The 27,755-nt window shown below is 37.0% G+C and overlaps 2 protein-coding genes across 5 annotated transcripts in view; one reads left to right on the plus strand and one right to left on the minus strand.

The window, feature by feature from the left end:
- pigf (phosphatidylinositol glycan anchor biosynthesis, class F) overlaps window positions 1–27,755 on the minus strand; it is a 218,768-nt gene that overhangs the window by 84,454 nt on the left and 106,559 nt on the right. The gene's annotated exons all lie outside the window — the stretch shown is intronic.
- Window positions 5,199–26,839, plus strand: LOC310734350 (epithelial cell adhesion molecule-like). 4 transcript variants are annotated; one of them, XM_083556257.1, is made up of 8 exons: window positions 5,199–5,475; window positions 24,625–24,877; window positions 24,953–25,018; window positions 25,135–25,204; window positions 25,404–25,502; window positions 25,588–25,785; window positions 26,437–26,481; window positions 26,647–26,839. In XM_083556257.1, exons 1-8 carry the CDS (start codon window positions 5,400–5,402, stop codon window positions 26,668–26,670), a joined length of 831 nt encoding a protein of 276 aa, XP_083412383.1. In that variant the 5' UTR covers window positions 5,199–5,399; the 3' UTR covers window positions 26,671–26,839. The 4 variants fall into 4 exon arrangements, with proteins under 4 accessions (XP_083412383.1, XP_083412384.1, XP_083412381.1 ...); XM_083556255.1 differs by lacking the exon at window positions 5,199–5,475 and adding an exon at window positions 23,562–23,754; XM_083556256.1 differs by lacking the exon at window positions 5,199–5,475 and adding an exon at window positions 23,565–23,754 and having other exon boundaries at window positions 24,625–24,871.

Raw genomic sequence — 27,755 nt, forward strand, 5'->3', positions numbered from 1 at the left:
AAACAAGAGACAATTTTTTTAAAAGTTTTCTCAATACAGATTTATCCTCCACTTTTAAACACACAAGTTTCTGTGCTAAATTTAGCTGTAGATGCATTGACACATACAGTATAGGATTGTGATTATGCCTTTACACCTATGTTAGCTTACATTTGCAGATTAGCCCCAAAAAACATTGAGTTCAAGCAGAGCCAATGTGTTCACAGAGGAGAAGATCCCTCTGGTAGATTAATGAGGAGCAGCCTGCTCATCTGCTTTCATGTTTTCTCTTGTAACACCCTTAATTATTTACTGAGCATCCTCTTGTTACAGAATGCAGAAAAAGCAGTTTTAAATGTATGCATTTACTCATGGCTCCCTCTGTATATTACTATTTAATGAGACAAGATAAAGAATCAGAATTTGTAGAAAGGAATCAAATTGAATGACCGTTACTTCTGTACTATGAAGTACACAAAAAAAAATTAATTAGCCAAATCTTCTCATTATTTATTCGTTAATGAAATAATGTCTAGGGGCGAATGACTGGGTTTATATTTTCGACAAAATAAATAAAATAACATGGATAAAACAAAGATGGAATTTCCCATTATAATGCTTGGAACATACACTATCTTTGGAATCTGTAAGACATGTAGACAGACATGCACAAGCCCGCACACTCATGTGCACACACACACACACACACACACACACACACACACACACACACACACACACACACACACACACACACACACAAGCTGAATGATGCAATTGCCTGAAATGTGGCGAAATATGAGAGTTTAAAACCGCTCACATAACTTTCTACAACCTCCTCTGAATCCTCCCTTAATATTCAGTATGTGTTATTTTTAAGTCCAGTACCCAAAAAAGCATTTATATAAGTGATTTCAAAGAGATCAGAGACTTCTTCTTTGGTAGCTTTATCTCAGGCTGCAGATGCGGCATCAAATCTGTGCTCGCTGAACTGATCTTCCTTAAGGCATTATTCAGATCACTGATCTTCAAGTGCTGTCTGCCAATGTTTCACTTGTAGATTAACTCGCGAATCAAATTCCTATTAGAAGATCGGCAAAACTCCAGCATTAAGGTGGATTACATGGACGAATCTGGCTGACCTGGAGATGCACTCTGTGTGTGATATATGTGAGGAGAAAGTAATGAGCATAGGCAAGTATGTGTGTGTGTGTGTGTGTGTGTGTGTGTGTGTGTGTGTGTGTGTGTGTGTGTGTGTGAGAGAGAGAGAGAGAGAGAGAGAGAGAGAGAGAGAGAGAGAGAGAGAGAGAGAGAGAGAGAAAGACAGAGAGAGAAAAAAAGAAAAAAAAAAAGAGAGAGAGAGAGAGAAAGAGAGAGAGAGAGAGAGAGAGAGAGAGAGAGAGAGAGAGAGAGAGAGAGAGAGAGAGAGAGAGAGAGAGAGAGAGAGAAAGCAGGATTAAATTCAGGTCTGTACTGCCATGACCCCTCTTCTACACCTGACCCTGCTCTCCACTTTCACATCTCATCACATTGTCAGCATTTTGCCCAACAGGTAATGAGGTGCAAAGAGTTTGAGGTGTGTGTGTGTGTGTGTGTGTGTGTGTGTGAGAGAGAGAGAGAGAGAGAGAGAGAGAGAGAGAGAGAGTGTGAAAGAGAGAGAGAGAGAGAGATAGAAAGGGAGAGAGAAATGTATACAGAGTTAACATATAAAAATAAAATTATCTCCTTCACCAACTTCACTTCTGAACATAGTTTGTAGGATACTTCAGTTTACACCCTCATATAGTTAAAAAGGTAAACTCTTTAGTCAGAATGAAAAAAGACAGCACTTTGCAGTTTTACCCTGATGAATATAACTTATATACATACATGTTCTGAAATTAGAAATCATGTCTTTCGTCATGTCTGAAATGTCTCAAATCATAAATATATATAAATATATTATATTATTATATAATATTAACAACTAATCATTAATGTATTAACTTAATTATGTACTTATTTCAAGTGATGGAAATGGAAATATATACAATATATGGACAAAAGTATGCAGCTACTTAAGCTATTGTGTTAACTGTTTCCAACTAGGAAGAGGAATTCCCATTAGAAAGTGTGACTGGAACTAACTGTTGCTGAATTATAAAAAACAAATATGCAAAACAATTAAATAAAAAGAAGTGGTCCACAGTGGTAGCGTTTGTATGCATTAAAAACTAAAACTGTTTCTAAATCATTTTAGTCTTTTTTAGAAAACACTGGTTTTGTTTCTTTATAGAATGAAAACACTTTCTTACCAGTGAAAGTTAACATTAACACACTACATGCCGCTGTCAAGTGGTGTACAAAACTTTTAGTCAATTGTGAAAAAATGCTTTAAAGTGGGAATGTTTTCAGAAATAAGTGTTCATAATTTTTCTTTTAATAATTAAAAAAAATAGAATGTAAATTAACAGAATAAAAATACAAATCAAATGGTGTGACCACACTTCTGATTTTTATTTCTTACTTTGCACACTTTGTCCACTTGCACAAAGTCAGGGATTTTGTAGGATTAGAATCAGGTGTATGATTAACTAAATATGCCAAGTAGTTGCTAATGATTATAAGTTTCATATGTAGGAAATGTGTTGAAACACAGTCATCAAATGAAACAGAAACAGCTGTTTAAAATTGGGTGAGTAACAGTCAAACTCAGCTAGGTGAGGGTGTAGAAAACAGTTTCATATCACAGGTCATACACCATGGCAAGACTGAGCACAGCAACAAGACACAAGATAGTTATTTTGCATAAGCAAAGTTTCTGGGGTTTTAAGATGTTCTGTTCAGACTATTTTGAAAAGGCACAAAAAAACAGGCAATGTTGAGGACATAAATGCAAGTAACTTAATGCAGCAGATGAAAGACATCATTCTTGCATCCCTTTGACATTGGTAGATGTAAAGCAGTGCCATCAGCAAAGAACTGGTGTAAACCAGTGGGACCCAGGTACATCCATCTACTGTCTGTCCAGAAATAGTCTTCATTGAAAAATTGTGGCCAAAAAGCCATACCATCACTGTGGAAACATGGGAACTTCCGTGCAGAAAAATATTCCAAATGCTCTGGACTAATTAGTCAAAATCTGAAATATTTTGCTGCAGCAGGTAGCAATTTGTTTTGCTAAAGGGTTGGAAATCAATACAATGACGAGTGCCTGTAGGCAACAGTGAAGCATGGTGGAGGTTTCCTGCAAGTTTGGGGCTTTATTTCTGCATATGGAGTTAAAGATTTGATGTCCTCAATGCTGAGAAATATGCATCATGCAAAGGCAGGCGTCTGATTGGCCCCAATTTTATTCTGCAGTAGGACAATGACCCCAAACATACAGCCAATGACATTGAGGACTATTTTCAAAATACAGAACAACAAAGAGTCCTTGAAGTAATGGTTTGTCCCTCACAGAGTCAAGATCTCAACATCATCGAGTCTGTTTGGGATTACCTGAAGAGACAGTAGGATTTGAAGCAGCCTACATCCACAGAAGATCTGTGATTCGTTCTCCAAGATGTTTGGTGCAACCTACCTGCCGAGTTCCTTCAAGAACTGTATCTAGAAGTGTAAATGTGCCTAGAAAAATTGACTGTTTTGCAGGCAAAGGGTGGTCACTACAAATATTTATTTGATTAGCATTTCTAATCTATTCATTAACTTTCCATTTTGTTAATTATAATTAGAAACTATTAGCACTACTATTCTTGAAAGCATTCTTTCTTTAGAGCATTTTTTCACACGTGCATAGAAATGTTGCACAGTACTGTGTGTAAGTACAAAGTATAAACAATGAGTAACAAAGTCAGCTGTGTGTGTGTGTGTGTGTGTGTGTGTGTGTGTGTGTGTGTGTGTGTGTGTGTGCATGGTTGGGGGAGTGGATGTGGGTGTGTGAGATGCTTTTTTATTTGAAGTACACACTTCATAGCCTCTATAAGAATTCCTTCAGCCACCTCCTTCACATACTCTAATTGGTAAAGAGCACATGGGCATGCTTTAGGTGCCTCTCATGCCTGTCAGTCTCCAGGAAGTTGCCAGGCCTTACTCCGGATCAACAAATGCCGGCTGGTATTTCAAAAAGTTGGACATGAGGAAAGGGCAGCAGGTGCTCCACCGTGACTGAGCATGTCTTACAAAGCAACAGATCCAACCTGTTTACGATCTGCACCCTCCCCTGTGTGGACGCTGACTCACAGGGAGCTGCTCCATCTTTATACACACATGCACACACACTCACACACTCACACTCTCGTACATACAGACATTAGCTCCCAGCTTCTTCTTCTCCCCCCCCCCCCCCCTCTTTCTCTCTCTCTGTCCCACTCTCTCTCTCTCTTTCTCTCTCTCTCTGGAGGTAATTAGTCTGGTTGCTAGGGGATACCTGGAGGTTCAAAGATTCAGTTGAGTTATAAAAAGCATGCTTTGCATCAGCTAATCAGAAATGTCCTCGAATAAGAAAAAGAGCAAAGGGGGAGTGACAGCCCACTGAGGACAGGAAGAAAGAAACGTGTGAACAGCTAAGGGTATTTTTTGTTTTTTTTTTGCCTTTTTTCGGTTTCTCTAACAAGAAGCTGTGAATGTTCAGAGCACTTAATGAACTTTCCCTTTCCTCTGCTTAAATTCTTTCAGCAAAAAACAATTGAACAAGAAACAAAACAAGAAAATAAAATACCAAAAAAAAAAAACAGCCTTCCGAAAGTATTGTATAACATGATCCCACATGGAACACAGCGGCCCTCACATGGCTAAAAGAAAAGCTTCCAGTTCAGGTGATGAGGGAATCAAGTGTATCCAGGGAATTTTCTTCATTTCCTGTTTATTCATAATTTCACTGCAGCTTCCAACCAGGGCTCAGGTGGAAATGAATGTTTTGGGAGTTGGTGGGGTGGGGTGGGGCTCAAGGGGAATGAGAGAGAGAGAGAGAGAGAGAGAGAGAGAGAGAGAGAGAGAGAGAGATTTGGAGATAGACAAACATTTAGATGGAGAGAGACAAACAGAGAAACCAAGAGAGAGAGAAAAGAATTAGGGTGGGGGAGATAAAAAGAGGCAGAGAGAGAGAGAGAGAGAGAGAGAGAGAGAGAGAGAGAGAGAGAGAGAGAGAGAGAGAGAGAGTGTGTCCTCTACCTTCGCAGTTTTGTTGCAGCATACGATTACATTTTGGATTTGCTCCACAGTGACTCATGCTGTTAAGAAACTACTCTGACAAAAATCATATAAACGGACTAGTGCTCATGCTTCTCTTGTTTGGGTGTGTCTGTGTGTGTGTGTGTGTGTGTGTGTATGAAAGTGAGTGAAAGAGACGCAGCTGAATCCATTGCAGTAATGAGAGTAGATCGATACCTAAGTGCATTAGTGATGTTTCCCACTCAGCAGACAGTACTCTGCAGCTTTTAATGAAACCTGTCCATCCACACTGCGACCACAAACACACATGGCCACACTGGATCAGGCTCTCAGCAGCAATATCAAGTAAGTACACAACACATGCTTTCGAAAGTAGCTAGCGCACAGAGCTAATAAGAAAAAATCTTTACAAGCCACGTTAAAATAAATAAATAAATGCATGGTGGGATAATGTGAGACATGCTCGCCTGTCTGAAGAAAAAGAAGATAACTTAATTTGATGCAGCTCCATGGGAAGAATCGAAGAGACAAATAGAGCAAAAATGAATTGTGTAAGGCCTGCTCCAAAAATACCCCCACCAGCAGGCAGTGCAGTGAGTCATCCTGCCCCCTCACTCTCATCTCCAATATCACAGAGAAGAGCTTCAGCCCTCTGTGTTACAGAGCCATGCTTATGCAAAAATAAAAAAACAGCTCTTTAAGGCTGCATTAATGCACATTTAAACAGACAGATAGTCCTTGAGATGTTTGTTCCAGGAGAAAATCAGATGCATCCAACATTCTGTTCATATAGCAGTACCTTAAGGTCATAAGTGTGCAGTTACAAGCCGGTCTTGAAAGTCTTGTTTTATTACTACAATAATTCAAATCAGAGCTGTACAGGAAATGTATACCACTAGCATTTAGGATGTAAGATACACACAGTGGGCCATGCCATTTTACATATTATAAATAATCAGAAATAAATAAATAATAAACTTAAATGTATAAATAAACATAAATAATCAGTGGCACAGTGGTGTGATATAGCCTGATCTGTAGCAAAGGACTATTTTTTACATATAAGATATATATATATTCTGCTATCTATATATATATATATATATATATATATATATATATATATATATATATATATATATATATATATATATATATATATATATATATATATATATATATATATATGTTATTCTGCTATATTTACAGCAGTTTATATAGTTTTTTCATTTTGTCTTACATTTACTTTAATTGTTAGGGAACATCCATTACACACACCCATTTTCCGGTTATCACTTATGTTATAGCAGCTGCTAGTAACATTTGTTCCTTTACCAGCTTGAGTTAAAATAAAAGAGGTTATTTACAAAGAAAGTGCAAAGTAGTGAAGATTCCTGCTGTCGTGTAATGCAGAAAAAATATTACTGTGAATTTAAGTAAGCCAATTACGTTTACAACAATTGATATCTTGTAAACACTGTATATTATGGGGGATTATAGCTATTTTAATATAAGCATTAGCACATAGCCCAATATACAGTACATTCAGAATTAAATATTAAATAGCAAATACTTATAATGTATAGAATATGGGTTATAAACTGGTTACTGTATACCTGGTTGTTTTTAATTTGATCATATATTTATATCTAAGTCAACAGATAGAGTACACTTACACCATTGCAGAAATAGAATCCATCAGTGAACTCATAGACTTGTTATTAATATCGACAACCACACTTAAGAAGCAAGACCAAAAAAAAAAAAAAACACCATGACGTCTACTTTTATTTTTACTTCTCTATAGTTAGATTAAGAGGTATGGCTAAATTTGGAAACATGTTTCATGGCATCTTTTCACTGGTCTTCAAGACGACTGTCAGGTCCTCACATTTATGCCAAAATCCAATTTTTAACCCTGTAACACTGATGAGTTGTATCCCCACTGCTGTCGTTCACATCTCTAAAAATTGCCTGCAGCAGTAGTGAACTGAAAAGCATATTCTGACATTTAAAGGAGAAGTCTGTGTGTGCATCCTGTATCATTATTTGGCACCCCATGTTGATGCTCCACTCCACTGAAGTCTGGCAAATTTGGAGTATTGGAAGGATGCATTCAAGGACACAGCTGGCATCAGGGTAAAAAAAAAGACAGGATTGAGAGAATCAAGGGGAACTAATAATAATATAAAAAAGAAAACTCTGAACAGCGTAATGACCGATTTGGGAAAAAATTATTACCATATTTTGAGAGAAAGAGAGGCAGGTGCAGGCACTTGAAAGAAATGCTTTGCCTTGATCTGACACTGCTTAAAAAATCAATCATGTGATTCATCAGCATTAGTCAAAATGACACTTAGACATTTGTAAACGTGATCCTCTCTGCCTACTGATCTGACTGCTGAATATTCATCAAAAACCACCATCTGTCACAGCAAGTCTCAGCCATCATTTGTTGTGACGTAGTGTTTTAGGGTTCCAGTGCGTGTTTTATAAATTGTGGTAATTTAATATTTAATAAAAACATAAACCTATAATAAAAAAGTCTGCTTGATTTGAATTGATTGACTTTCATTAAACACCAACCAAGCTTAGACAACTGAACCCCACCCACTTATACACTATATGGACAAAAGTATTTTCCAGCCAAAGATGCTCTTCCCCCAACTGTTAACCACAGAGTTGGAGGAACACTGTTGTATAGGATGTTTTTTTTTACGCGGTAGCATCGAGTTTTCCCCAATTAAACTAGAATCCTGTTTCAGCATGACACTGGCTCTCTGCACAAACAAGCTCCATAGACATATGGTTTACATAGGTTTGAGTGGAAGATCTTGAATGGACTGCTATAGAGTTCTGACCTCAGCACTACAACCAAACCAAACACCTTTTAGATGAATTGGAACAATGGCTGCATTCCAGTCCTTATCATCCTACATCAGTGCCTGACTTTATTAACACCTTTGTGTCGAAATGAGCACAAATGTCCACAATCACACTCCAAAATCTATTGGAACATCTTCCCTAAAGAGTGGATGATATTAAAACAGCAAATGTGGACTGAGTTGTTTAAAACTCACATCAAATCCTCTGGTTTAGGAAAAAAACCTTTCTCCATATAGTGTATTTTGAGCTAATTAAATTTTTTTTCTGAAAAATAGCTTGTGCTCAAACCAATCACAAGTGTCTCTATTTATATAGTTATCAATGAAGTCTAACATTCTTTAACATATAGTTTCTCAGTAAGGCTACCATGTCCCAAAAAGTGGGTGCGGCTATATGGGGAAAAAAACAGCTTACCAAACCTGACACATATTTACTGTAAATAACCTTGAACCTTGATAGGAATCTGCTGGCATTGTAGCATAAAAATGTATATCAGTTCATGCAAGTTTTGTCTAGTCCTCAGAAAATTACTGACAAGGTGCAATAGAACTCCAACAAACTGAAGAGATCTTCAGCAAACTTATAATTCATATATGCCATATTCATGTTTCAATTTGCCTTGAATAGATTTACACAATATTTAATGCTTCTTAACCTGGAGCTAATATAAAGGCAGACAGTAAGCATTCTCTACATGTGTCACCAATGTGTGTGTTTTGTCCTTCCTTTGCTGAGAAACATTACCTTGTTACCTTGTGTTTCTCTGCAACAGCATGTACTTTGTAGACATGTTTAACATAATGCTTAGTTTAAACTATTCTTTAAATATCAAATAAATATGCAGAAAACAGTACAGAAGCCAAGATCTTTTGTGGACAACTGACCTTAAGATTTTATGTGGTTTTTGAACATCCCATTCCACATTTTGCCCCTGTTTTCTGTTAGGAAAGATATTGAACTAGACTTAAAAGTGTGCTTGTGGAGATCTGCACTCAGCTATAGGGTGTTTGTAAAGTCATGTAGGGTGAGAAAGCCTGAAGTGCTGTCAACATTCCAATTCATTCCAAAGTTGTTCAGTACGGTTGAGGTCAGAAATTTATAGCTGGCCACTCGAGATCTTTCACTCCAACCAATGTAAAAACATATCTTCATGGAGCTAATTTTGTCATGATGGAACAGGTTTGGGTCTCCTAGTTCAAGTAAAGAAGAAAATTTGATGCAGCCCATACAAAGGCATACTCTACAATTGTGTGCCTTCAGCTTGGGGAAGAACTGCCTATGGCTTAAAAAGGCAGCACTTTTGTCTATATAGTGTAGCACAAAAACAAGTTTGGAAATTGCAGCCTAGTCATAAAACGTTGCAAAGGTATATCATAAAAAAATCTCTAAATGCTCTAAGTGCTATATCACCCACCACCACAGTTGTGAGTAATTTAAAGAAACTTTTTGTAATGAGACAGCTGAAGAAAAAGAGTAAATCAAAATCATTATACACAGCTTTGCACTACAGATGACAATGCTCTTAGACTGCTTCTGTGCTGCTGCCATTTCAGAAATAATGTTTACATGTAAGCTCTGCTTATGAGACAGCATAGAAGTGTAAACCCTGAGTACTCGAGTCATATTTTCCTTCCTTGTCTCATTAGCACCTCTTCAGTCTCATGGGCTGAGCAGTACGGTGCAGAATCTTGTGATAATAACCAGTACTGAGTTTGCTGACAGATGCTGTGTAGCATCAAACCCTTCAATGCAATGACTCCACAACAAGATCTATAATAAATTCAGCAATGGCGACTAAAGCTGCGTCAGAGACAAAACTAAAAATCAGTGTCTTAGGAAGGACGAAAGGAATGTAGCTGCACTGTACTGTGTGCCCCATTTGACCCATTGACCCAGTAATCAGAAATATCACAGCAGAACAAGCATGTGGGTGGCCGCGTCTTCAGTCTACACTTCCAAATCCAGCAAAGAGAGGGTTTTAATATACAGGAATAAACCTTATGCCATATTATCTGCTGATTATAAAAAACATTTAAGACATGTTTGTTCCATGACTTCATTGGTTTTATTTTTATAATACACTAGTACACTTTTTACAACATATACCTTCAATCTTCACACATGCTAAATTCAATTTCTGTCTCGAGTACCGCAGATTGTTTCTTTGTATTTGTGTATGTGTCTTTGTATATATTTATTGTGCAACAATAATTTTTATTCATTCAAATAGTTTGGATTTTCAAGTCCCGAAGGCGTTCTGTTTGGAAACTTCAACTTGTAGTTCACAAAAAATTTATTCCTATACTATATTCATCTACATTCATTGAAAGATTTGTTCTCATTGGTAAGGGTCTATTCAGCTATTCACTGCCTGGGTAAATCTTAGTATGCAGTATTTTAGCATTTATTCACTTGTCAGTCCACATTTATATTCAGATAACCTTTTTTGTAATAAGGAAAATATGCATACTGTACTGCTGATTATAATCTTCCCAGTTATGATTTCTCAAATGTAGTCCACTTGAGCAGTATATGCTTAATGATAAAGATAATCAAAAGCAGCAAGGCACAACTGTAAGATTGTAGACAATCTTACAAATTCTGGTATTTCAGAAGTGCAGCACAGCTTTTTGCTTTTTCTTTCTAGTAAAATATTCATTTATTCATGCTAAATTACCTTTCTTTTCTATCTTGTGCAGCTCTCTAAGATATTACATTAAGAAATTATTCACTGAATTAGTTAGCAATAATTAGCAAGCATTAATATGCCATAAATAGAATGAACTGAGTAATTTACTATGTTAACATGTGTTCACTGATGTTTGTTTAAATATGAAATAAATACTCTTGCATTGAGTAATGCTTAATTTGTCAATTAATAAATGTTAGTGCACATAAATTAAAGTACAAAGTCTCGATAAATGCTACAATTGAGACAAATGTATAAATGTTTACAAAATAATCACTGCAAACATATTAATTAGGTCATTTTTAGGTACACTAAATATAATGCGTGAGGTGTTCATTATTTGTCCTGTTTGTGATTTTCTTTTGTGATATTTGATATCTTTACATGTACCATATCAGTGCTGAAGTTTACGGCTTGTTAAAGTAAATGAATGCTGTACATTTATATTGAATGCAAACCACAATAACCAGAATATGATCTTAACATGTAGACATAAAGTTACTTCAGGTTAAGTGTATATGAGCAACATCACTCACTGTGCAACAAGAAACATTACAAAACCTCATTCAGCTCCTACATCAACTTAACATCAGCAATATCAGCACACACAGCAGTGTTCAGCCAAAAAGAACAGCAAGGCATATCTATAACAATCTTCCTGCTATCTCCAGTCTTAGCAAAAAAAAAAAAGTTTTTTTACATAAGATTGCTGAACAGTGCTTGCCAAGGCTACATAGTTAGCCCTCTCTAGATGAGTCACATTTCCTTTGTTTGATATGCACTTATTCTTAATTCACCTACTCCCCAATCCTATTTATAACCCCGTCTTCATCTCTGACCATCCAGCTCCCACAGCTTTATCACATTAATCACATCTTAAATCAAATCTTCTGTTAGTAGTGGCATAAACAGTGTTATTCTCTGTGCGTTAATCTGTGGGACTCTGGGATGCTGACGAAAGATTTGTTGATGGCGTTGTCCTCATTAAAGCTGCATCTTTGCTGCTTTCGGCTCTGCTGAATTTCACAGTGTTACTGTGAGCATCCCACATTGTGTTAGGGCCCTCCTACTAAACAAGATGGCATCATCACCAAAGTGTTGACCAGTCATGTGCAATGAAACATTTGCCTGTGGCAGAAAGGGAGGAAAAAAATAAAGGCAGTCTTCTCTTATTTACATGTAAATTAAGCTTGAATTTGGAAAACATTTGGAGTATAATATAATGTGCAGTTAAACAAAAAAAAAGCTAGATAATACCTAGATCACTAAACATCATGAAACTAGATTACTAGATAACTTAAAAAAAAAAAAATCATTATTACCTGATATCAAATGCTACTTGTTAGGATTTGTTGTAACCCTTTATTGTTTATTGCCAATATAGGGTAATGTAAACTTTATATTATCATTTGAGAAAATCTATTTAAAATCCGTCTGTGAAATGAACGCATGCTTTCAGAATTTCTAGATGGCCTGTCTGTGTCGTAGGAAGGACGAAAGGAATGTAGCTGCACTGGACTGTGTGCTCCGCCTGACCCAATGACCCAGTAATCTGAAATATCACAGCAGAACAAGCATGTGGGTGGCCGTGTCTTCAATCCACACATCCAACTCCCCCATAGAGAGTGTTACAAAGTACAGAGCATCTGAACTGCTAATTATAGATAATACATTCAAGACATGACTTCCAGGTGCGATTATCTTTAAGTTCAGTTAACTGTACTTCTATCTAGTAAAATCGAAACGTTTCAATACTCATCCAAGCAACTTACATATGCCGTTACACCACTACACACTAGTTCACGTTTTTAAAGCATATATTTCTATTCTTTACATATCATTGCTGAATTTATTTTTTTTGTCTTGAGTGCATCAGATTTTTTCTGTATTTTTTGTATATCTTTATTTTTTTTTCAATTCCATATAAGGTAACCATTATAAGCCTATTGTTTAATTCCTATATAGGGTAATGTAAACTATAAATAAAGACAAAAACAAAGATAAAAAAATAAGTCTAAGAAATGAATGCATACTTTCGTAACCTCTAGATGATCTCATTATTCAAGGTATAACAAAATACCACTATTTGTGTCTGTCATTGTATCTGTTTAATGTCTCCAGTATTTGTATCTTCTCCTGTGTATCTTTCAAACCTGATGTAAGTGTGTCCCAAAACAGGAAGTTTTTTTTTTAGGAGAGCACAATTCCTCTGGAAAACAAAAAGGAAACACCGGGGAAAACACCCGTGAGTTCCTCAACCTCAGCTATACCACTTGTTCTTAATTGCTCTAGAGTTGTGTGCAGGGCCATTTTTGTTTTAAGTCTTCTTCATGAAGATAGTGTTTTTGTTTGTATATATTAAGTGATGTCCTACTGTACTGCTTTTTTATTAAGCCAAGCTTAACTTAGTTCATACAGCTGCAGTCTATACACTTTTGTTTGAAAAAAAAAGTTAGAGCTTCTAACCCCATCTTACCTAAGCTTCCAAGTTCCCTAATAAGTCCTGCATGTGACAAAAGCTCAGAATGGTTTAGCCCCACTATAGCTTGTTAATCTAATAATGCAGTTTTGTTCAACCAGAGCATTCAGCTGAGACGGGCCTACTGTTAATCTAAACTCTCACTTGTAGCTCAGAAGATGATTCTTATGCGGCAGCTAATCTCTGGAATATTGTTCCAAAAGTTTTGGGAATTTTAGCTTTTTATGTGCATGTATGATATTGTAATGATAATCATTATTATTATTATTATTATTATTATTATTATTATTATTATTATTATTATTATTATGGTGTGGTTATGCAAACTAAAAATCACCCAACACACACACACACACACACACACACACACACACACACACACACACAACACACACACACACACACACACACACACACACACACACACACACACACACACACACACACACACACACACACATTTACACTAGTTTCTGAATCACAGAGCTAATTGAATCCATGCATGTGGTGCAGTGGCATCCATGAGGTTACGTCTTTCTTCCAGGTATGGATTTGCATCGTGGATACCAATGTAGACGAGAGTGCAAATAAGTATTTGTTAAAATTATAATGTCATTTCTCTTTATTGACTGAACATCTGTCCAATGTTGTGCCATCATGTGTATTAAAGCCAGAGAAGTGTTGTTTGTTTGAGCTTGTTTTTCTGCATCACATATAAAGAAGGTATTTTCCCTGCTGTGTGTAGTGTGTATCACTCTGAGTGTGTGTGTGTGTGTGTGTGTGTGTGTGTGTGTGTGTGTGTGTGTGTGTGTGTGTGTGTGTGTGTGCACTGAATATAAAGTAGTGAATCTCATTTCATGGTCATCTCAAAATCACCATCTGAAGCATGAGTGTCTGGCCCAAGCAAAGCTGCAACAGCATGGCAGTCACATTTATTTGTCTAGATCTTAATCCTCATGACCCATGGGGATAAGAGAATCGAGATCAGAACTGCTATTTTTCAGTGCATTTTCAAAATAAACTGATTGAGTATATAAAAATGAGACGGCAATGCTAGAAAATTTGTTCTAAAGAAAGTAAATCGCGAAGCAAGGTGACAAATATGAGCGAAATCTTTATATGGAAATAAAAAACAAACCTATTTTTCATGTCCTCTATTATGCATTATTTTTCACACTGTAGTTCCTCCCTTCATCCATGTTTAATGTCTCATCCACACAAAGGAAAGATCTCACTCATGTTAAAATCTTAATGACGGCACCGATAAATGAACTGGAAAGGAAAGTGGTTCTTACATGTTTTATGAGTAATACGATTTTCTGATTCATGCAGAGGCCAGGAGACCGACATAGAGGCAGTAGAGATGGGAAAAAGAAAAGAGAAAATGGGGAAATAAGGAAGAAAGTGGTTGTTTTATCTTATGTTGTCTGTTACTCTTGCTCCCTCTTGTCTCGCATGATGCAATGTTAATATGACAGAAAACACAAGAAAGAGCTGTGACTCAAAAATAGGTCAGAAGCGATGGAAAGAGGGGGTGAAGAACAGCCTGTCCTGTGATTTAAATCCGAGAGAAAGAGAGAGTGAGCATGAATGAAGAGAGCTTAATGCATGATCAAAATGAGCTAATTATAGCTAAGAAACCCTTTAAAATCGTGACATTGAAAAGTTAGGAGAATCTGAATAATTTGAATGTAATGTGCAAACCATGAGTATGTGCTTTGCAATAACCATATGGTTCAATTTACAAGAAACCGACTTTTGTGATTTTGCTGACTTTCCTGTGAGAAAGCTACAACTTATTTTTTAAATCTGTTATTTGATTCATATTATTACATGCATATAAATTCCATGAAGTATACAATGCTCTCGTGACTAATATTTACATTAAGTAGCCAACACTTAGTTATTTGTTGTTATGTATTACAAATATAAGAATTCTGTCAGATGTTTCAATAACTAATAAATATTTATTATTATATTTGAGCCTAGTAGCCTATTGAGTAGTAGCAGTGCTATAGCACTTCAGTAATATTATATGAACATGTAGATATTTACTACTAACTACTAGCGAAAACATAGTAAGTAGTCAGTTTTTGTTTAATCAGTTAATGATTAAGTATAATGAAGTAAATTAATAATGATCACATCAGCTCCTTAAATATACATTCTACTTCTTGCTGATTTAGCGTTGGCTAAACTACTACAGTGTAACTGTTAAAATGTCAGCGGGCACCATATGCCAGATTTATCACCTTCCCATCTCTAAAATCTATTCAAACCTTTATATGTGATATTGTGAGCCAATTTGCACATTGGCCTACAAATGAGACTTAACGCACTTGTGTCTAGTTCTTTTCTGCAGGTGTAAGTATGCCAGTGTTCCTTCTGAATAATCACAAAGACATGCTGACATAATTACATAACTTTATGCAATATGCCCTAAATTCATAGTCTTAGAATATATTTTGTCTATGATAAAGCATGGGAATTCTGGGGTAATTTTAAGAGGACAATAGCCTACTAAGGCTTCTGCTAGAGATGATGTACACTATGCGGGCGGAACAGCTGTGGCTGCAGTGAAAAGAGACTTGTTTAATTGTGTTTATTGTGTTTATTGCTTTAGTAGTGGCATTCATTCTCACTAAATACGGTGATTCTTTATCATATTGATAGCTTCTATGGCCATGGTGTCATAATGATGGTATTAAGAGGTGGATTGATTCAAGTAAGACACCACTGAAGGTCTAAGTGAGAAATGCACAGCCTGCCACTGATATTAGATAATGACTGAAATCTTGCTGTGTCCCTCCCTAAGAGATAGGATGACCTGAAACAGTACTGTTTCTCATTATAACTCATTACTAATAAATACTTCGATAGTAGTTCTCCAGGAAATTTGAATTTATTGCTGAGGTCACAATGAACCAAACTATAATTTTATGAATTACTGAGTAAATATTCTGTATTTATTACCACATAAACCTAACTGTTAATATACTACTCTTGCTTAGTTTATGCATATTTCCTTGCGAGTTATTAAAAAAGTATTGTAAAGCATTATTTTTGCTAAAGTGTCCTGACATAGCATGACATTGATAATGGACATTCACAAAACAAAGGTGAAAGAAGCAGGAGAGGACTTTTTAGACTTTGCCTGAGGTCGCTACTGAACTACTGCATCTATGCACAAATTAGTCTCAGCAGGGAGTAACATGAACACAATTATGGGCCAAAGTAGGCTTGAAAATAGGACTGTAAAGCAGTTTCGGAATGTCACTCCACTGATGTGTAACATGCACTTCCTCATTTTTACAGAATATAAGCTTAAAATATATTATTACAGTTTGTCTTGCCACTGCCCATGCGGTGTAAGTTCTAAGTCTAGTTTCAATCTACATTTTAATGTGTTTAAATCCTTGCTTTGTTTATTTAACCACTCTTTAGATGATTTAGTTTCATTATTAACAGCCTCAAGAATGCTATCCCATCCTTCTTAGGTTGGTAGACTAAGCAGGTTTCCAATCAACTTATCTTTAAAGAAGGACAGTCAGTGGGCCAAAATATATTACTCTTATACACTCCTGACCTCCTAATCACCAACTTGGACTCTTTTTTCTACAATTTGCACTTTGTGTAATTTTCATTCAGGCCCTCTGTGTTCAGGATGGCCCTTTACTGTAATTCAATTATTAACGGATTAATGCTTTTGTGCAGCTTCACCACAGACCATGACCCTTATTACCACATGTGGCACTGTAGAAAGAGAAATTCTGCTCTCCAAGGAGGTCAGTCCATTTCTTTGCAGCTTTTAGCTTCCTTTCATGCAGAGGAGCTTCTGTGTCTCACTCTCACTCTTACTCTACCAGCTGTGTACACAATATCTGACTTTATAGACCCACACCAAGGGGTCCTAATCGCCTCTTATTGCTGCTGTAATCACTCTTATGTCATGCTCAGTCTTACTGAGAGAGAGAGAGAGAGAGAGAGAGAGAGAGAGAGAGAGAGAGAGAGAGAGAGAGAGAGAGAGAGAGAGAGAGAGAGAGAAGGGAAGTCAATGAGGGTTGGATTGTAAAACCTATGTGTGTGTGCATGTATGCATGTTTCTTTCTCTCTTTATGCTTTATGAACAGTGTTAACGTTTAGTCCTCCCACCCTTCAGCACTCGAAAATCATGTCCAAGGCCACTGGCATCACACTCAAACACACAAACACATACACACACACACACACACACACACACACACACACACACACACACACACTCTCTCTCTCTCGCTCGCTCTCTCTCTCTCTCTCACTCTTTTTCTCTCTTAGCTCTAATTATACTGAGAAGTAGGCTGCTGTTCTAGTTCAGAGCGCCCAAGTGGGTGGCCTGATTCACCATCAATGGAAGGACAGAGGGAAAATGTGAGTACATGTACACTCAAGGCCAGATGTACTAAACTGTTTGCACCTGTTTAGCAAGAATTAGGCCGCTAGAAAAAAAATGGCCAATGTCAAATTCTTCACCAAAACCAACAAACAAACTAAATGTGCAGTTTTAAGACTGTGCATGTGTCAGTAAAGAAACTGTGTGTCTCACTTTTCATATTACACATAAAGTGGGAAGACAGAACAAAACAATGGGTGGAGAAAAGGGAAATGTGGCTCATTGCATATTTTGTGCAGTGAACTACAGTTGCATGTGGTTTTGTTCCCCTCCCAATCTATTTGTAAATCTTACTGTGTGTTTAGAGCTTTAGTGGTATTTTTCAAGTAGGAACAGAACTCCTAGGAGTACTTTTCTAGTACTGTTTTTCTGCATATGTTTTAAAATCTAATAATTATTACAGCTTCCCGTGGGCTCACCACCTGCAGGAGGGACCGTAAGGGACGGTGCTGTGAGGATTGGGCAGCAGTCGAAGGCGGAGGCCTGCTTAGACTGCTGCCCCCGCGACCCGAATTACGGATAAGCGGAAGAAAATGAATGAATGAATGAATAATTATTACAGATCTTATAGTTAAATTAATAAAAATATAAAATGAGTGCACAGCCTATAAGCTATATTCTGTACACATTTATTTTCATTAAAACCATACCACAAATGGCATAATATTAGCCAGAATAATGCTCTCAGCACTGTGTATGTGTTTCTTATTTACATTTATTAGCACATCATTTTTATTGTTTGCTTTGCACCTTTTTCTGAGCATTGTAACAGCACAGAGCCTTGAATATAGAGCCTAGGATATGGTCTAAGGTACAGGTGACCTTCATGATGTCTAAGTAAATTAAATGTAAATTTTAGACTGCGAGCACATTTAGCAGGTGCACAATTTCTCATTTTGTGTTGCACTCCTTGATGTGTTGTTATATCTGTCCCCAAAGTATATCTGCCCAGGTGGAGGACAGCTGTAACAGGGGTCAGCTGTAGCATTGCAATCAGCAACAAGCTACAGTAGTGACTCTCTCTCTCTCTCTCTCTCTCTCTCTCTCTCTCTCTCTCTCTCTCTCTCTTTCTTTCTCTCTCTCGCTCTCTCTGTCTATGTCTGTCTCTGCACATGCTCAGTAGCAACCCCTGCCTGACTGTAAAATAACAGCAGCTTACTCACTGTTTTGAAGAATTTCTTATTTAAAACAAAATCTGATTTTTTTTTACTCATATGGAGAACACTTAAACTTTTTTTTCTTGCAAATGAAACTGCTGGTTAGTTAGCATATCACATTTCAAGATGGTTGACATTGTAAATACAGTAGCAACAATGACACAATTACAAATATTTGTGGTTTCACAACCAGTAAGGTTAGGATGTCATTGGGTGCAGTTTATTTTATTTTCCCTGCATTTGAACTGGAGGCCCAAACCTGTTCCAGCAGGAATTGCTCATGCTCACGAAGAACTTTCCATGAACATATAGGCTACATAGGGTTGGAATAAAGATCTTAATTGACCCTACTGAACACCTTTGGGATGAATTGGAACACTAACTATACCCCAGACCTCCTCACCATACATGCATGTAATCATTCACATGATAATCAATTTGGAATAAAATATACTGTTGTACATTTCATATACACTTCCTTTTGGCCATTTTTTCTGGCTAACACTCCCGAACAAGTGTACTTTGTAGGTTGACAATCGTTGACAGTAGCCCAGAATACACCATGTTCTACTTTTCCTGTTATGTTTATACAGCACAACACCCACTAACATGTCAGTGTCACTGCAGAATTGAGAAAAGTCCACTACAGAAATTATATCTGGACCGAGATAGCCCTGGAGGGGGATTACTTTTCACTGATGAGCAATACAAATCCAATGTCATTGTAGATTCATGGATGCTACATGTGCCTAATATAGTGAATATGCATAGTGGTGTGTGTGTATGTGTGTGTGTGTGTGTGTGTGTGTGTGTGTGTGTGTGTGTGTGTGTGTGTGTGTGTGTGCGTGTGTGTGTGTGTGTATGTGTATGTGTGAAAGAGAGAGAAAAGGCAACAATTGTTATACAGTTTACTCTAACTCATTTGCTTGCTTCGTCTATTTCTCTTTTCTCTGCATGCCCCTTGTTCTTTCTCTCTATACACACATTTACCAGGATGTTTACAAATCCACAAATCTAATTCCATCATTACAGTTGCCCAGCAACGCAGTCTTCTAAATGATTATCTTATCAGACTTATCTGCTACAGAGCGTTTGCTAAGTGAGACTCTAATTATCGTCTTCAACAGTTTTGAGAAACCGTGCCCTGTTTGTACAGTAAGCTCTGCCTGTATCAGAAAATCAGCAGCACTCCTCAAATGCGTTTTGGATCATCCCCCTTTTCCACACTTCCCAGAAACAGAACAGGCTGAGAGGAAAAGCAGAATGTAAAGTCTACTTTTATTTCAAGGAAAATGTGACAGTGGCTAAGTTAGAGAACGAATAAAAAACATGGGGGGGGGGGGGAGACAGAAAAAGGGGAGAAAGAGAGAGAGATTGGCAACATGTTTACTTGCATAACCATGAGTAGCTTTCAGCAAGGCTGAGGATATGGTTGCTAGGCAACGGCATCCGTGCAGCAGCTGCATTGCGCCATGGAGTTGGGAATATTGTGTGTGAAGTTGACCGTTTCCCCTCCCCCGTAAACCCTTGGGACATTTCATTACAAAGGTGTGTCTCTGCTCTCAGCACAACAGACGTCACATGCAAGTCATGATGGAAGTTTTTTTTTGTTTGTTTTCATAGTGAAACCCTGAACACTTCAGTAAGACAGCAGACCTAAACAAACACTTCTCATGCAGGCAACTACACACGTGCATGCACAGATTCACAGATCCATAGATCCACAGATCCAGCAGGCTGTCTAGATACTGATGTGCTGACTCACTCCTTGTTTTAAGAACTCGAGAGGGGGCAATGGAGGACAGACAGTGAGGGGAAGCAGCAAACCTGCAAACTGCAGATCAAACTGTTTTGTTCCCATTACAAAATTAAAAAGAATAGACAAATTGGTCTTATATTTATATATATATATATATATATATATATATATATATATATATATATATATATATATATATATATATATATATATATATTTTAAATAATTACACAATTTGGTGCTAAAGTGCATACAATTTAGCATCAAAGCAAAAATGCTTCAGCTCCTCTCTTGTCTACCAGCAGTGTCTGCAGTCGTACACACTACAGTACTATGATGTTCCACCTGCATCTTATGAGGCAGCAGTGACACCAACTGGTCAAAAAAGACAAACACCAGGTCACAGATACAGTGACACACACACACACACACACACACACACACACACACACACACACACACACACACACACACACACACACACACCAAGGGACCTAAGCAAGGTTATTTAGCTGTTTGACAGGTTAATACACTGTCCCCCTCCTCTAACCTTTTTCCAAACAAAAATAGTTCTGGAAGGTACTCTTTGAGCTATTGTCTGAGTTGGACCCCGTAGAACTGTCCCTGGAGTCCTATTTGGCTATAGCTGGTGACGCAAAATAAACAGAATGAATAATGAAATGCTACGTTTCCATGAAAGGCCTGGGGGAGTGCAGAAACCATAACAACTTAATATTGCAGGTAGATTGGATAGTTGTGATGGTGGGTGTAGGTAGGACAGGAGATTGGAGATATGTCATTTGTTTTATTATCCGATACACAAGAGAATGTTTAGCATATACAAGCAGTAAAGAGCAGGACTGCAATACACCAGGGTAATAGTTCACTATAGATTATGGATAGTTCTAAAGGAATGAACATAGCAAAAGGACCAAACTAGAATGTATTTAAAAATATCTAAGACTACCCAAACTATCTAACTATATTAGGCTAAGCTAACAAGTATCAATACATTCAACAACAATTACATGATAAAATATTTTACAACAACTAGTTTTAGATAAATGTTATGAATATTTTCTGAATATATTTGAGTAAATATGTACACAGACAGCAACATGGTGACATTGGATGATATGTCTCCTCAAATTTCCAGGGTCCCTGTTTCAATCCTGATCATGTTCTCTCTTAACATGTGAACATCATGTGAACATGTGAACATCTTAAGTTCCCTATGGATTCTTCAGCTTTCTCTGACCTCCAAGTAACATGCTGGGAGATGAATGGTTTGCATTAAATTGCTTTCAGGTCGGAACGAATGTCCGTATGGTGTTCTTTGATGAATAACCATCTCTTGCAAGGTGCATTATTATTTTATTATTTCAGAAATTCATTATTTTTAATGGGTTTCATGCATTTTAGTCTCTGGAGGTTGCACAGAAAGATAAATGGCAATTCTGTATGTGAAAACATCTCGGTGGTGAGAAGAGGTGGAAGTAATGAAGTACAAATACTTTGTTACTGTACTTAAGTTGCTTTTTCTGAGGTCATTACTCTACTTCGCTAATTATTTTTTGGACTTTTTACTTTCACTTATTATATTTTTTACACAAATATCTGAATTTTCTTCTTCTTTTTACGTTTTTAAACCAGGATTGTTACTCTTAATCTATTTGGTGACATGATAAATATTCATTCATCATTCATTCATTTTCTCCCGCTTATCCGTAATTCGGGTCGCGGGGGCAGCAGTCTAAGCAGGCCCCCGCCTCCGACTGCTGCCCAATCCTCATAGCACCGTCCCTTACGGTCCCTCCTGCAGGTGGTGAGCCCACGGGAAGGCGGCCCCACGTCACTCCGACGTCACGGACCTTGATATTTCCCTCGTAAGGGACTCCCGGAGCATAGAGGGTTAAGGGCCTTGCTCAAGGGCCCAAAAGTGGCAGCTTGGCGATACCGGGGCTTGAACCCCAGACCTTCCGATCGGCAACCCAGCGCCTTAACCGCTGGAGCCACCACTCCCCCCTGATGAATATTTTTTCTTTTTATTGCACATTGTTTTCAGCCCATCAATTTATTTTTTTTTGTCATTGCACGGCTTCTTTGATCTACCACTGGTGCATGTCCTGGCTCTCACACATCACAGATGTAGTCTAGATTACGAAGCTAACAACAAGCAATGCAGAAGGCAACAAGAAGTATGGGGTTAATGTGGATGAGACAGAAGGAGTCAGAGATGTAAACATGACTGAAAACAGGGACATTCCAGATCATCTGATCATCATCATCTTTTCTTTGCTTGTGTATCCCTATGTGAGATTCAGTTACCAGCGTGACACTAAAACAGGTAGTAAGTAATGGCTACCTTTTATTTAAGTACATGTCAGAGCCCAAACTTCTTTACTTTAACTTGAGTGAAAAAGTATAGTCAGTACTTTAACTTTTACCAGAGTCTTTCAAAACATGAGTATCTGTACTTCTACTTGAGTGAAGGATGTGTGCACTTCTGCCACCTCTTGTGGTGAGAGAGGTCAGAGGAGAAAGACCACACAGAAAGGCAATGATAACTCAAACAACCACTCCTGCAACAGTAGTAAGCAGAAAAACATCTCAGAACACATTAAAACATAAGGTGGATGGGCTACAAGTGCAGAAGACCAAATTGAGTTTCACTCCTTTCAACCAAGAAGAAGGCTCAAGTGGGCACAAAGGATCATGAACACAATATCAAAAGCTATAGACTACATAGTGTGGCAGGTGTGTTGTGGCCTTTCCTCTATTATTTTGGAACATATTATAAATCCTTTAGACCAAAAGAGACTATGTGATTTAAAAAGATCCATAAAAAATCCACTTGAAAATATTTGACTGGTCTTACACTACCATTAACATTTTTGTGTGTGCATGAATAGGTTTGTTGAATAAATTAAAGCATTTCCTCTTCATGTAGCCTCACTTCTGAAAAACAATAACCTAGAGGGATACTATTCCTTGTATTATTTTCTCCAGACATGCATTTTAAATAAGATTAGCAGCAGAAGCAGAGTAGAGCAGGTCTGTTCAGGTTGTTAGGAATAACTAAGTGTCCAGCAGGTCACTCCCACAGTTTAATAAAAGCTAGCTTGTTGATGAGAGGAGAGCCCACTGTGATTGTGACTTGTAACATGAAATGCATTGTGGGCCTCGTGCTTTTTGTGCTCTATTTTTTTGCATTGTCTCTTGCTGGTGAGTAATCAGAGCCCTTTTGCATTGTTTGGGTTTGGAATAGTTGGGTGTTTTGCTTAAATTCACTGATTTATAATACATTGTTACTTCATTTTGCAGAGCATATGAAATATAAAATATACAGATCGCAGTCTTTTCTGCAAAACCAAATATCATTAGTTACGGCATAGTCAGTGCTTAAAAAGCCATTAACAATCATAAAAATACTTCTTTCTGCTCTTTATGTGACCTTAGTTAATTTGTTGTTTATACTTCAGGTTTGTGTGACTCCGGCTTTTGTGGTGCTGGTCAACATAATAAATAAATAAATAAATAAATAAATAAATAAATAAATAAATAAATAAATAAATAAATAAATTGATTAATTAATAAATTAATAAATATTTATGTAATGTGTAGTAATGTTCTTTATGTTAGTGCACTGTATAGTGTATTGTAAAAGTTTGTATATCTTAGGACAAACGGAAGAACAGAAATTCACTAAATATTTATTTTTTTTTACCTAATAGCCTGTTTGCCCCATTATAACTGCATTCAACTTCTTTTATATCCAGTGAACATCTTTTGTATCCAAATGCATTCTGACAAAACCAATGTTTGTTTTGTGTTAATTTTGTCTTATGTTTTGGATTGCTGTCTTACAGGATACACCAACAATTCATTCAGAAAACTTTGAAAGTATATATTGTTTAATTTGTATATATTGTTCAACAGATGGACATTCAGCTTTCTTACCCTTAGACCTATTGGTGATAATAAACTTTCATTTTTGTACATATATGATTGCAGCGTGCATAAATTACAAGTTGTAAGATTCCTACAGTCCGTGGTCAAGTGGTGACTTGACCTTTAGTCTTTTCTCTGCCCCAGTGATTCCAAAATGCTTCAAGATGAAAGCAGAAATCGACCACCTCCGGCATTTTCCACTCTCAGAGAGCAATGTGACAACTCTGTCTGTCGGTGATGTGCTTTATGATCCAGAGTGTGAACCCAATGGGCTCTTCAAGGCCAAGCAGTGCAAAAGTAGTGACGTATGCTGGTGTGTCGATGGTGCAGGTGTGCGGCGATCTCACTATGGTGACCGAAATCTTCGGTGTGAGGAACTCGTTGGGTCAAAGTCGATGTAAATATACTACAAAAGATTGAAATATTGGCTGTTAATGATTTACTCTAAAATAGTCTTTCTCTTTTTCTACAGCTGGGTACGCATTATGATGAAGAGCAAAGAAACCAGTACCCCCTTGGAGCTTTCCCAGGTGCAGAGGTGATTTGCTGACTTTAATGATTTTCCCTCAGTTAGGGCTTTTCTGGATACATAGTTAGCAATACTCAAATGCAAAATAAAAATCCAATCATTGCAATGGAGTTATTTATTTACAGAGCTATTGCCAGTGCCATTCAGGACCAAGACAATGGTGATCCAAATATGGATAGTAAAATTCAAGTCAAGGTAAAGATGAATAAATAAAACACACTAATATCTTCATATTTAATCACTCAATATAATGTATATCTTTGCTATTTGTTAGTGAATACCTGATCACTACATATATACCACTTATATATGGGCCTTTCCTAAACTGTTGTCACAAAGCTGCAGATTAAAAATCTATATATAAAAAGTATGCAAACGTATTTCTCTGGTGTAGTATGATGTTGATGCGCGTCTCATCACCATGAAGGTGAGGAAGAACGCTGATGATCATACACAGGATCTGTCTCTACTGAACTACTACATAGAGAAAGACGTGAGAACACAATATTTAAGAAGTGCTCAAACACTCAGCTCAGTTCTGTTGTTATTCACTGAAAATGTTTTATTTTTTCCACCAGGCTGTTGTGCAGTCGGTATTCAATGACCAAATGAACTTTGAACCAACAATCGAAAGTGAAAAACTGGAGCTTGAGAGCATCATGGTTTACTATGTGGAAGAGAAGGAACCCACAAACGACATAAAGCCGCTCACTACTGGCCTTCTAACTGTCACTTGTGTGTTTATCCTGACAGCTTGTGTTGGGCTCCTAATTCTGGTCAGTTTCCTTACAGAGCTAACATTCTTTATTAATAGGTGACAGGAAAAAATTGATCATTGTTGCAAAACGGTGTAGAGTGCTTTTCCACATCGGCTAGTTTAATAGCCTAGAAGTGAAATGGACTTAATTGGGATTATACTACATGTCATGAATCACACATATCACTCACTGGGTAAAGAGGACATTAGTCCATAAAAAAAAACATGTGCAACTCTGAAAGAACTGAAGAGATGTCCAACTTGAAAAGAAAAAGCTTTTCACACATACAGCGAAATGCACTAAAATTAAAATCATTTCTGAGAGAAAAAAAAAAAGAAAATTGTATTGGCGTTTGACAGAAGACAGTTATGGAAAAGGTTATCTGGTCTGATAAGATTAACCATGAATATTTTAGCATTTGCACAATGTTCTACATTTAGTTGCAACATTATTTTGAGAATATTAGTGCTACAGTGAAACATGTCGATGGTAATGTCATACTATAACACTACAAAATGTGGAAAATACTCAAAAGGCATTAAAATACTTATGAAAGGCACTGTATTGGCTCAAACCATATTGGATTTCATTTAAATTGTTTCTTGTTTAAGTATGCAGATAATGTAATTAATATAATAAGGAATTTACAAGATGTTTGCCCTCCTTTAGTTCCTAAACAGAAGACAAAAGAAGGCCCAATATGAAAAAGCTCAGGTGAGGTTATTGGTGCTATTATTCATAGACATTCTGTAATGTACTTTGTAGGAAGTAGGTTTTATAAATAAAATCTGCCATGTCAGTTTTGGGATTTTATTCTCATACACTTTTTGCAGTGCTGGACAAAAGTGCATATCTTAAAATTGTTATATTTCTTTGCAGACCAGGGATTTGGAGGAGATTTAGTTATGCTTCAAGCTGGTTGAAAATTATGACGCAACAAAACACCTGATGATTATAAATGCATACACTGGTTATGAGCTATATTCATGTTATTGTCTCTTAGACTACACTTTCTCTTTTTTGAATTATGAATCAATTTCAATAAAATTCTAAATAGATTGGAATACATTGATATTGGATACATAGCGTGTGTTTAATATTACACAACATCATCAATGTTACTCATGTAATATGTCCCACTAAGAAATGTTTATTACTTTTAAAAATAAAAAGATTATGTTACAATCTGGTCCTGTTTGCTTTCAGTTCTGATCACTGAAAAAAAAAAATGCAGATACTGCAGTGTAGTCTGTAGTTATCTCAGAGGATTCAATCATGACTGTATGTGCGGTAATCAGTCTGTCTCATTGATATTATAAACCAACTCACATTAAAAGTCTTATATTTTATATGAAATATAAGCTTTGTTTAACCATTATCCATTATTTTGAAAAATGTATTAATTGCAATTAAATTTTTTTTATTTTATCATATATGAAGTATTTACTGTATACACCAACCAGACAAAACATTATAACATTATGACTGGTGAATTTAATAAAACTGATTAGCTCCTAATCATGGTACCTGCTAGTGGGAGGAATGTATTATGCAGCAAATATACATTTTGTCCTCAAAGTTGATGTGTTAAAAGCAGAAAAATGGGCATACATAAGAATTTGAGCGAGTTTGACAAGGGCTAAATAGTGATGGCTAGACGACTGGGTCAGAGCATCTCCAAAACTGCAGCTCTTGTGGTATATTTCCGGTCTGCACTGGTCAGTATCTATCCAAAGTGGTATAAAGGAAGGAGCAGGGTGCCCATGGTGAACAGGGCAAAAGGGTTATGGGCAGAGATGGCACACTGATGCATGTGGGGAGTGAAGGCTGACCTGTTTGGTCCAATCCAACAGACAAACTCCTGTAGCTCAAATTGCTGGAGAAGTTATGCTCAGAACTGTTTTGGTTGGCAGCAAAAGGGAAACCAAAACAATATTTGGGAGGTGGTCATGATGTTATGCTTCGATTTGTGTGTGTGTAGATAGATA

Source organism: Silurus aristotelis, assembly GCF_946808225.1.
Source record: "Silurus aristotelis genome assembly, chromosome: 12".
NCBI lineage: Eukaryota > Metazoa > Chordata > Actinopteri > Siluriformes > Siluridae > Silurus > Silurus aristotelis.

What these genes read in the sequence shown, in the direction of transcription:
- LOC310734350 (XM_083556255.1), top strand. Translation starts at nt 23,658, where the DNA reads ATGAGAGGAGAGCCCACTGTGATTGTGACTTGTAACATGAAATGCATT. An exon ending in GAGCTTTCCCAGGTGCAGAG is followed by an intron (nt 25,019 to 25,134) that starts GTGATTTGCTGA and finishes ATTTATTTACAG; the next exon opens with AGCTATTGCCAGTGCCATTC. An exon ending in GTGTTGGGCTCCTAATTCTG is followed by an intron (nt 25,786 to 26,436) that starts GTCAGTTTCCTT and finishes GCCCTCCTTTAG; the next exon opens with TTCCTAAACAGAAGACAAAA.